Consider the following 11,059-nt stretch of genomic DNA (forward strand, 5'->3'; position numbering starts at 1 on the left):
TGGCCTTTCGAGTTATATTCTTATTTTTCATATAGCAGTCTTCAAGTTGGTTTTTGCCTCAACTTGTTCTAAACTGTCGGTTTTTGCCTCAATTTGTTCTAAACAAACAGGACATATTGACATGGCTGTTGAAAAGGCTTGGCACACGAGATCCAAGTTGCACTATGTTAGGCCCGCGTAGAACAGAGCCCTGTCCAATCCCAAGATGGGCCTTGATACCCAGAGTTGACGTTTAGTCGTTTACAACTACATTGTAATCTCCCGCGAAGCCCGCAACACCGATCGACCTTTAGACAAACGTTGTCGTTTTAAAGTCTCACCCGTTTTCAACCCGTAGAGTCTACTCTTGACCCCAAGGCTATCCTCCATCTGAGTCGCGCGTGAGCTTCGTTCGCCAAACTACAACTCACCAATCAGTCATATCGAGAAGATGATTCACAATGCTTTGGCCGAGACAGTAGTGCCATAATCTGATATGGTTGGACTTGTAAACCTGATCGAATCGAAACACATTCATAATTTTTTTTCTCGAAATCTTAATTACAGCAGACCCCAACAATCTGAGTGCTTATGGCGTAGTCATTGAGGCCCATACCAAGCCCAGTCCAGTCCAATAAGACAACAATTAAGAAACATTAGGCCCAGTTATATCAAATAATTGGAGGTCCCACCATCAATCTTCAAGAACTCTGTGTTTTTGTTCCACCTCTGACCTCGCACAGGTCCTCAGTTTCCTCAACGGCCTCAAAAAGCGGCAATTATTTTCCCTTTTCAAACTTGTTTACCCTCCAAAAAAAGCAAACTGTGTGCCATTTTCCTTCTCTCTCTACCCCAATCTTTTTAGTGATTCCTGCATTTTTCTCTCTAATTTTACCTCAAAATAAAGTTTAGGAAAAGGAAAATTACGCACAAAAATGTCGACAACAGATCAAAAGGAGGACCCTGCACCTGCAGCAATCATTAGCAATCTCCAGGTCTCTATCAAACCTTTTTTCCTCACTCACTCAGGCATTATTACATACACCTTTAGGTATATGAACATACACATACAATGCAGATCTGATTCTAGATCTAGGTTTCTCTCTTACATATGCAGGAGAAAGAGGAAGAGAAGGAGATCTATCTCGGATCCGATGAGCCTGAGCCTCCCTTGCCGCTGACCGTTACTTCTAGGGTATCGAATTCTTTGCCTATGTTTCAATTCTTGAATTAAATGAGAAAATGTGAGACTATTTGTTGTTATTTGTGTAATGTGTCTGTATACGTATATGCAGGTGTTGTATATGTTGGGAGATATTACGGCAGGCCCAGCTTATCGGTTCACAAAATGGCTGGAGTTGGTTCGTAAACGCAGTGGCAAATATCGGTCCTCTGGCTTCCCACATCGCCCCCACGGGGTCGTCACTATGCCATATAGGTCTTTCATTTTCACCCTCTAACGATTAATTTTTTCAAGTTCAACCACGTAACTTGATTTTTGCAACGCAAGTGAGACGGAAGAAAAGCAAGAATCTGCTTATGAAATATATATATACATATGTATAAGTATGTACATATCAGTTATGTGGTATTATTAGATTTCAGGCCATTCCCATTTTCTGATTATGATACACTTGACCCCATGAAAGATCATCAAAAAATGTTGTTGAAAGGGATTTTCTCAACAAATGATGTGTTGTCTAGTGTTGAACCAAGAAAATGGTTAGTTCTTGTTTGCCATGGCTTGTGCTAACTGCAATATTGCAGTAATCCACAAATGAAATGACATTGTTCTTGTTAAGTGGTTGTCAACGTGAGTGCTTTTTTCAGTGCAGGAGAGTTATTGGTTGATCACGAAAGTCCTCCACCTCCTGAGCAAACTCCAGAGATCAGTTTGTGGGAAAGACTTGGTAAAGCCGCTATGTTGGACATAGAGTCGGTCTCTTTTTCTTGGGACTCGCTTTCTTCACTTCACCATACTGAGCATAGTAGCAGCACCGAACATTCTGAGGATGATATGAATAAAGCCCTTGAGGTATGTATTTCAATTTGACGTTGAACATAGTGCACCATATGTCTTCATGGATTTGAATGTAGAAGTATGAAAACAGGGGAGAAGTTCTAACTAATCGTAATATACTAATATGAATATCATTGTGTAACATTGTTGTTCTTCTCCTGACTTGGGATACCATACGATAACAGAAATTCTTTTGAAGCTTTTAACCTAGGTTATCATGTACAATCATATGAGGGGATTTTGAGGTTATTAATAACACAGGGTCATTGGAACTATGTAAAAGAAGAAAATGCCAATCCACTGCTATTAGTTTTTTTCAGCTTATAGTAAAACCTTGTGCCATTTTGTTTTCTCAAGAGGACTGGTTTCTGGTTTCTCTTGGAATAACTACCCCTGTAATTGTTTATGTTCTCTTCCACTCCCTTAAATTATATTTGGTTCTATTCCTACAGGTTACCATCAATTCTGGGGGAGTTGTTTTCTTTGCACTATTCAATCAGCCTGGACTTGATGATTCCTTACCAAAAGAAGCTGCAGCTGTCATAAAGTTTTCATCTTCTAGGATGGCTACACAATCAGAACGATTTGGGTACGAATTTGCAAAGTGGCTGGGAGTCCAAACTCCACAGGTTGTACTTGTACATGTACACACCTGTAGTTGTGTGATTTCTACTACCATGGACCACAACTATTCTACAACATTTTGCTCCACCCCCCCCCCCCAACCACCTAACCTTCAGTTAGCTGACAGGATATTGGGTTATTTTGCAGGCTAGAGTCATTCATAATTGTAGCCCCGAGTGGCTCCAGATCAAGGAAGCTGCAGAGAAAGCAAGAACTTTAGCAGCTTCAGAAGGAGATGAAGCCAGTGAAATGACTTGTTCAGAACTTCTGGAAGCTCTGGAACTTAGCCGGTGCCTCTTTTTTATGAGGTGAAATGAGAAGCTTGGTGGTTTCCATGATGTATGTTTGCATGCTTTTGTGTGTAGTGTGTTGCTGTATTTCTATCTCTTATATGGCAGTACGAAATGTCTTTGTTCTTCACTTGGTGTCTATTTGGCCGATAGACTGAGTGGTGTTGGGGGTATTGTGAGTTGTGACATTTAAATTAGCCTATATCAACTCTTCATTATTGAAATTTGGTGTTTTAGATTTGTCTGTCCAGGCCAGGGGTTTTTTGTAGTCTGTCTTGGATAAGGGGAAAATATTTTAACTAAAAAATGAATCCACTGCTATTGACGGGAGATTGATGCTTAGAAAGTTAAATTAATAACAAAGAACCTGAAGTTTGTATTCAGTTTTCATAGGACAAATCTGTTTTTTGGCAGCTATGTTCATGGATCTCTTTTATTGGAAAGCTCAAATGCCTTTGAGTCAGGTGACATTGCAGAAAAAACGGCAGCAGCTCTTGGTAGGGTCTTGGTGTTGGACCTTGTCATCAGAAATGAGGACAGGCTCCCTTGTCGTGAGCTTGGATGGCGTGGGAATCCCTCAAACTTATTATTGGCAGACAAAATGGCCTCCGTCAATATCAGTGATCTGGAGGATCCTTTTGATTCAATTAAGCGGTACAGACCAAGAGTGTTTAAAGCTCTCCAAAAAGAGAGGAGAGCAACTTCAGTAGATAGCAGACTGAACCCTCATAGTCCAGGATTGGCATCACCAAGCTCCGAACTTTCTGATATTACAGATTCTCCAAAATCAATCGAGATGGGCCTAAGAAGCTACACGCCAGATGAATCATCCCCTGGTTTTCGCATTGTGGCAATTGACTCTGGCGTTCCCCGTCGACCTCCTGCTGGAAAACGTGCAAATGACCAGACCACTTATCCTAGGTTGGTTGAGTTGGTTCTCAACAGTTCTGAGTACTCCTCAAATTTGCTATACGATATTACAGGAGGGAAGTTAGGATCTCCTCCACTAGAGGATAATGGCATGACTGATAAAAGGGCAGAAGAAATGACTTCAATTATTCAGGAATTTCGTAGTGGGTTTCGTGCTGCTCTTAGGGATCTGCAAGGTTTCCATATATTGTTACTGACACTTCACCAGAAACTGGATGGCTTGTTACGAGTATGTTTAAATTTTATAGATAGAACAACATCAGGGGATTTTGACAAGGAAGATTTCATGGTTCCTGATTCACCTTCACGTGGTTCTGGAGTTACTCATTTTCCCTCTCCAAGTAAAGAACGGTCCACTAATGATAACCATCCAGATTATTGTGATACAGACTTACAGAGAACAGCTCCTAAGTTTGTTTCTTCTGGAAATAAAGATAGCTCAGACTCTAGTTCTCCCATGTCACGAGAAGGCTGGGATGGGAAGTCCTGCAAAGGGAGCAGTGAGCCCCTACGCAATCTGCGTTTGACATCAAAACTACGTGATTTTCATAAAGTTGCCAAGGTTTGTTATGCATGGACAAAATGCTGTTATCATGCAAGTTATGTGCTCTTGTATAGGTAAAAAACAGTTATTGCTCTCTCATGTTTAAGGTTAGGTTAAATTTCAATTATCAGTGTGACCATTTTGCCATTGAAGTTGGTAATCTAAACTGTCATTGGTGATGAAGGTGCCCAATGATAGTTTCATTCTTAGGATTGCTAATACTTTTTAGGAGAATTTAATCTTGCGCAGATAGGCGTACAGTTTTACTTTCATATTAAATCATCTGTCAAGTAGTGCCTGCTCATTCTGCTGCTTAGGGGATATGATAGCTCATGGGTAAAACTAGTGGGATTTTTTTTCGTCTAAGAAATATGTGGCTGTGTGCTATTCTTTAGCTATATGGTTGCAGCACACATTTTCTTGCCATATTTGGAAACTTAGTAAAATTATGCAATTTCTTAATCACTAAGCAGAAGTGAACACTGTAAGAACTAAGTACTATAGGGTGCATGCTTAGATAGTTGTCATACTGCTTTATTGGACTCTGTGGTTGTGAGAAATTATAAAAGAACTCCACCATGTGCATAGAGAAATTTGAAAATACATGAATATTGATCCGAATGCTTGAACCCTGTCACCCTGATGGCATCTCTTCCCTCAAAATATTTTGACCTGGGGTTCACAGGCTAATTCTCATTGATTGCTTCTGTAAGTCTGTCTATTATAGAAAATGGTGCAGGGATTATACTCTGTGAAGTAAACTGTTCATACCTGGTGAAGATGTTTGTTGCTTGACACTATGATGGTTCTATTTAGGTTGATGCTGAATCTAATAAAGAATTGGAGCAGTGGAATGAGATGCTGAGAAACGATGCTGTGAAATTGTGTCAGGAGAACAATTTTAATACTGGATTTTTTGAGGGCAGTGATAATAATAGTATCGTTGATGCTTATGAATTGAAGGTAATTCTGATTGCTCGATTGCCAAGCTGTGTCCATGTTTGGATGAGATATTTGTGTTTTCTTTACATCCAGTTGTGCCTAAACACAAGAAGATATTTTTGTCCCAATTTTATCATTAAAATTGTTTAATTTTCCGTTGAACTTACAGCTAAGGCTAGAGCATATTCTACAGAGGATAACACTAATTTCTGATGCTGCAAACACAGAGAAGCCATGTTGCATCACAAGTAGCCTCTTCATTGGTGGGAATCTGGCTGCAAGATCTGTTTACACACTGCAACATTTAGGAATTACCCATATACTATGTTTATGCTCCAATGAAATCGGACAGTCAGATTCTCAGTTCCCTCATCTATTTGAGTACAAAAATTTTTCTGTAAGTGCTTTAATCCTCAACTTTGATGGTTCAGTCGTACACTTTTGTGACGAATGATCTTGGTTTTACACATTGACCATTAGGAGATACTTTTGCTTTCTTTCTTGTTGTCGAGGGGGTGGATTGTTGAAATGTTCAAGACCATGCATAACGTGTTTTGGAGACACTTGAGGCCCATACATTTGATGACTAGATATGGGATATATCTGTTCATTATTGTTTTTTACCACTTTTTCATGCTCATTTTGCCAAGCATTCGATAACTAGACACAATTGAAAAAAGTTGGATTTTGTTATTTTTGTTTACTCTGCGGATTTGTTCTTTTTGAACAGATATGCGACAGTGAAGACGCTAACATCAGCAGCATCTTTGAAGAAGCTTCGGATTTTATAGATCATGTTGAACAGATAGATGGTAGAGTTCTGGTTCATTGCTTTGAGGGAAAGAGTAGAAGTGCAACGGTAGTTCTTGCGTACTTAATGCTAAGGAAGTAAGTGTGAATTATAAATTACAAAATGTGAATAAAACTAGCTCGCACCACATTCATTAAAATAGCTACATGGTGAATAGAAGTTGCTCGCATCATAATATCAGCTACACTAAACATTTAACTTTCTGCTTCTGAAAATGATTACAGAAGTATGTGATGCTTGGTGTTTGTTATTAAAGCCGGTTTATGGTGTAGGAACTTCACACTATTAGAAGCATGGAATAGACTGAAAAGATTACACCGCCGAGCACAGCCTAACGATGGATTTGCAAGGATACTGTTGGATCTTGACAAGAAGCTACATGGGAAGGTGTCCATGGAGTGGCAACAGCGGAAGCCAGTGATGAAGGTCTGTCCCATCTGTGGGAAGAATGCTGGTTTGAGCAGCAGTTCTCTCAAGCTTCATTTGCAAAAGGCGCATAAAAAACTATCATCAGGAAGTGTGGATAGTGCTATGACTATGGAGATTCAGAAGGCTTTGGATGCACTGAAAATGAGCAGAGGTGGGAGTGTTAGCCCCAAGGAACGTCAGAGCAGCAGTCTTCTTTAGCCATGGAGTAAAATTGAATGCTAGGTTGGTTTGAGTGTAAAGTAGTAGTGAAGGGTGTTGTTAATAGTAGGGTCTTAAGTTCAAAACTGACCAATCATATCCTTGCCATATAATGCCTGATCAGTTGGCTGTCTCTCATGGGGCAACACAAGAAATATTAAAGGCAGTTTTCCTTGTATAGCCAAAGCAGCAGGCCCCAACTGCTACTTATTTAAGCTTCTTGTCACAATCTCTCTGTTTTAGGGTTTGAATTCTAAAATTTTAGTACATACATGCATCCCTCACTTGAGTCCATATATGCAATCGTCTTAGGGCGGGGAGTGTCAAAATTGTACTTTTGAGGAGAATGAAAGGGGAGGCATGAATGGAGGGAAAGACAATCGGAGTGGAGATACTGAGTTTTAAATGGGTTTGGTCCGAAAAAGACTTTTAGCACCCTATTTGAAGTGTTTTTAAGTTTGAGCATATCTCCCTTTGGAGTTGTTCTTACTGTTTATATATAGGTCGGCCCTGTTGATTAACAATCTAGATAATAGGACCCATGTTCCTAACACATGTAAACTCAAAAAAAAATCGTGTATCCAACCAAGTTCACTCATGCAAATGGTCATCAAATCGTATTTTGGAAACACAAAAATACTTGAAAATTAAACAGAAAGAAAATTTGTGTTTCAGTAGCCATGAATGTAACGGAAAGAAGAAATAAGAGACAATGATAGCAGTTGAGGAAAGCAAATCCTGAAGAGTGTGGAGAGTGAAGTTAAAGAGTTGATTGGGTAGTAGGTGCGGTGAACTAAAAGTCATCACGAGATACCTGAGAACCTCTTATCATATACATCATCTATGATATATCTACCTACCTACATCTATATCTACCTTTGTAGTTTGTACATATATAAATGCCACACCAACAATAAATCTATAAATATATATATGTACACACAAAAACAACTATGCCGTAACCGTCTTGACTATATACAGCTAAGATATTTGAAATTTGTGAAAGATACAAAACCACGAAATTATTAAAAGGAAAACAAATAAATCAATATTAGAAAACAACAAGAAATCAATTCTCTATATAGACAACTCACATTTATAATCCTTAAAGGATATTAGGATAATACTAGAGACCCCCAAAATATCACCCCCAAAAGTCTTCCAAATCAATGTGGCATTGAAATAGCCATTGATTAAAAACACATATGTAGGGTCCACTTCACATCCAACACTCCACATTAAATGGAGGTCTTTTGGGGTCACTTTTTGATAGTCTCAAGCATTATTCATCCTTAAATATATCCAAATTCAATGGGAGCCCAAATTTGAAATTCCCTCCATCCACCTACCCCACATCCACGTGTAGAAATTGTGAGTAGGAGGCACCAAATTATGGTTCACTTGTGGGTAAACCTTGTATGAAGGAAAGCTTTATATAAAGCCAAGGAGGAGTGATTATCTGTAACGTTCAAAGGGTTGCGCGTCATATCACTGTCGAAAATTAAACTCCATATCTTTTTCTTCGCTGATTCAATAAAATGCGCAAAAAGCCACTGCCCTTTTTCTTCTGCGACGTCTTCTTCTCCACTCTCTTGCTCCGCTTTCATTAACGCCTACTACCCCGATTCCAGCTGCAATTTCTTCTTGTTGTTGTTGTTGTTGTTGCTTCCCTCATTTTCCATCACTTTCCTGAGAAAACCCACCAGAAAAGGGAGTGGGAAACCGAGATGTTGAATAGGTTGAATGCTACTGCTTGGTTGGATGGAAATGAAGGTAACCAAGAGGCAGCATCATGGAGTAGAAACCATTCTTCGACTGTTAACAACAACTATGGTGTGACAGAGAGCAGGGACGAGATGGGTTCTCTTGCTAATTTCAAATCTATGATGGAAGTCCAAGATCACGAGTGGTTTATGAATGGTAACACTGATATTCAGAACCATCAATATATTAGAGAGATCACATTTCCATCAAATCTTGGTGAGCCGGAGAATTTATTCCTACCTCCTATTTCCTCTTCGTCTTCGTGTTCGCCGTCAACTAACCCGGTCTTCCGTACCTTAGCCCCGTCTCAGTTATCTTACTTTCTGCCCCAAAAAACCTCCCTATCTTCGCTACTGAACGGAGCGCCTGACAACCAGGTTGAGAGCGGATTTGATTTCGGTGAAACTGGTTTTCTTGAAAACCAAGTAACAACAAACAACCCTGCTTTTCTAAGCAGGGAAAATGGGATTTCGGGGAACTACAATGATTTGAGCACCAACAATAATCAGATCATCAATCCCAATTTATGCTCTGATCCTCAATTTACTTCTATTCGTATGCTTCAATCGGCAGGAAACGGAGCTGGGTTTCGGGGTTTTGATGAGAGCCCTGGTAATAACACTCTGTTTCTTAATAGGTCTAAGTTGTTGAGACCCCTTGAAACTTTCCCTTCAGTGGGTGCACAACCCACTCTATTTCAGAAAAGAGCGGCTCTAAGGAAGAACTTGGTGGATACTGGGGGCAGTAAGGGGGTTTTAGGTGGGGTTGAGGGAGATAAGGGGAAGAAGGAAATGAGTGAAGACAGTGAGAATAAGAGAAAGTTGAGTAGTGGAGATGATTTCGAGAATGTGAGCATTGATGGGTCGGGTTTAAATTATGATTCAGATGATTTAACAGAGAATAATAGGCTGGAGGAGATGGGAAAGAATGGTGGGAATTGCTCGAATGCAAATAGTACGATTACAGGTGGTGGGACTGGTGCTGATCAGAAGGGGAAGAAGAAGAAGGGTCTTCCCGCCAAGAATTTGATGGCAGAGAGACGCCGCCGGAAGAAGCTCAATGATAGGCTTTACCTACTGCGATCCATTGTACCGAATATTAGCAAAGTAAGAATTTCTCTCCCACCATTTTCTCGTGATTTAAAAGTATGACTTACCTATGTTTCAGTGTTTGAATTTAGCATATAGTAGGCCAAGTAGAGTTTATTTTGGAGCTTTAAAACTTGTTTCCCATTGTTGATGAAGATTATGTGATTTTTCATCTCCTCATCTGGTTCGGTTCTGTCAGATGGACAGGGCATCAATTCTTGGAGATGCAATTTACTACTTGAAGGAACTACTGAAGAGAATCGATGAACTCAATAAAGAACTTGAGTCAACTCCTCCTGGCTCTTCAATGACAACTACCACAAGCTTTCACCCTTTGACACCCACTCAAGCAACCCTGCCTGGCCGTATCGAGAATGAACTTTGCCCAACCTCATTGCCAAGTCCGAATGGTCAAGCTGCAAGGGTAATATCATCTCTTTGCGAACAAAGATTCCTTTACTCCTTTTTGAGTCCTACATTATTTGTTGAATCTTCTGTGTATTTTGATTGTTCTAGTATATCATCCTCCATTTTAGTGCTTAGTATGCATCAATCCAGTAGGGTAATTGTCCCAGACCCGCATAGGCTAGTGATATTTGCTTAAATATGTCAATGGGATGGATTGATCTGCAAATTGAGATATATTATGAATGGTTTCGCGATAGCCCTAGTTAAGAATTCAAAAGAACAACTCTGATACAACTTTAGTTTTTCTTTCCTTTATAAATAGGTTGAAGTAAGAGCAAGGGAGGGAAGAACTGTAAACATCCATATGTTTTGTGGGCGAAGACCAGGTCTGTTGCTCTCCACAATGAGGGCTTTGGATGACATGGGGCTGGACATCCAGCAAGCCGTGATCAGCTGTTTCAATGGCTTTGTGATGGACATCTTCCGCGCTGAGGTACAAGTTTTTTTTGGTTCTCCATCGTTGAATTTTCGAACTTCTCTTACGGTTATCTAATCAGTAATTATAAATGTCTGGACTGCAACCAACCAGCTCATATATTTTCATATGCTAACCCAATGGATCTGTTAAATCTAATGTGTAACCAGGACAGGGAAATTTGTACTGTATATAATCTTTGACATTGTAATGAACTTGGTTATATGTTGAAGGAATTGTATGATTTGTGTGATGAGTAATGACAGTTATATATATGTGGGTACTGATGATGTTTCTTGCAATTTCAGCAATGTAGAGAGGGTCAGGAAGTCCTTCCGGAGCAAATCAGAGCGGTTCTTATGGATTCAGCTGGCATCCATGGAATGATGTAGTTCTTAACCAGCTTCTTGAAAACTGTTGTTTGTTAGATCTTCAATGCAATTTTTAAACAAATTTTTTTGAAGAGCTGAAGTATATTTTGTGGGTCTGCAGCCAATGTCCTTGATGAAAATATGACCATTTTTTTTTCTTGTGCTTTGTTGTTTTCTGCGAACAAA

The 11,059-nt window shown here is 39.7% G+C and overlaps 2 protein-coding genes across 2 annotated transcripts; both read left to right on the forward strand.

Annotated features, from left to right (window-relative positions):
* Nucleotides 1-691: 691 nt before the first annotated feature.
* On the forward strand, nucleotides 692-7,063 carry LOC119984536 (dual specificity protein phosphatase PHS1-like). The gene is made up of 11 exons (XM_038828534.1): nucleotides 692-974; nucleotides 1,097-1,174; nucleotides 1,275-1,417; nucleotides 1,810-2,014; nucleotides 2,452-2,628; nucleotides 2,771-2,931; nucleotides 3,328-4,405; nucleotides 5,204-5,350; nucleotides 5,499-5,726; nucleotides 6,060-6,217; nucleotides 6,413-7,063. The coding sequence occupies exons 1-11, from the start codon at nucleotides 915-917 to the stop codon at nucleotides 6,765-6,767; spliced, it is 2,790 nt and encodes a 929-aa protein (XP_038684462.1). The 5' UTR covers nucleotides 692-914; the 3' UTR covers nucleotides 6,768-7,063.
* Nucleotides 7,064-8,234: 1,171 nt separating this feature from the next.
* Nucleotides 8,235-11,007, forward strand: LOC119984537 (transcription factor ICE1-like). Its single transcript, XM_038828535.1, has 4 exons — nucleotides 8,235-9,637; nucleotides 9,819-10,043; nucleotides 10,350-10,520; nucleotides 10,811-11,007. Exons 1-4 carry the CDS (start codon nucleotides 8,495-8,497, stop codon nucleotides 10,892-10,894), a joined length of 1,623 nt encoding a protein of 540 aa, XP_038684463.1. The 5' UTR covers nucleotides 8,235-8,494; the 3' UTR covers nucleotides 10,895-11,007.
* Nucleotides 11,008-11,059: the final 52 nt, after the last annotated feature.

The sequence above is a fragment of the Tripterygium wilfordii genome, chromosome 18 (genome assembly GCF_013401445.1).
Source record: "Tripterygium wilfordii isolate XIE 37 chromosome 18, ASM1340144v1, whole genome shotgun sequence".
NCBI lineage: Eukaryota > Viridiplantae > Streptophyta > Magnoliopsida > Celastrales > Celastraceae > Tripterygium > Tripterygium wilfordii.

Bases quoted from the DNA above. Each gene is read 5' to 3' on its own strand.
- LOC119984536 (XM_038828534.1), top strand. From the start codon at position 915: ATGTCGACAACAGATCAAAAGGAGGACCCTGCACCTGCAGCAATCATT. The intron at 1,175-1,274 runs GTATCGAATTCT...ACGTATATGCAG, and splicing joins CGCTGACCGTTACTTCTAGG to GTGTTGTATATGTTGGGAGA. The intron at 5,351-5,498 runs GTAATTCTGATT...TTGAACTTACAG, and splicing joins TTGATGCTTATGAATTGAAG to CTAAGGCTAGAGCATATTCT.
- LOC119984537 (XM_038828535.1), top strand. From the start codon at position 8,495: ATGTTGAATAGGTTGAATGCTACTGCTTGGTTGGATGGAAATGAAGGT. The intron at 9,638-9,818 runs GTAAGAATTTCT...CGGTTCTGTCAG, and splicing joins TTGTACCGAATATTAGCAAA to ATGGACAGGGCATCAATTCT. The intron at 10,521-10,810 runs GTACAAGTTTTT...TTGCAATTTCAG, and splicing joins TGGACATCTTCCGCGCTGAG to CAATGTAGAGAGGGTCAGGA.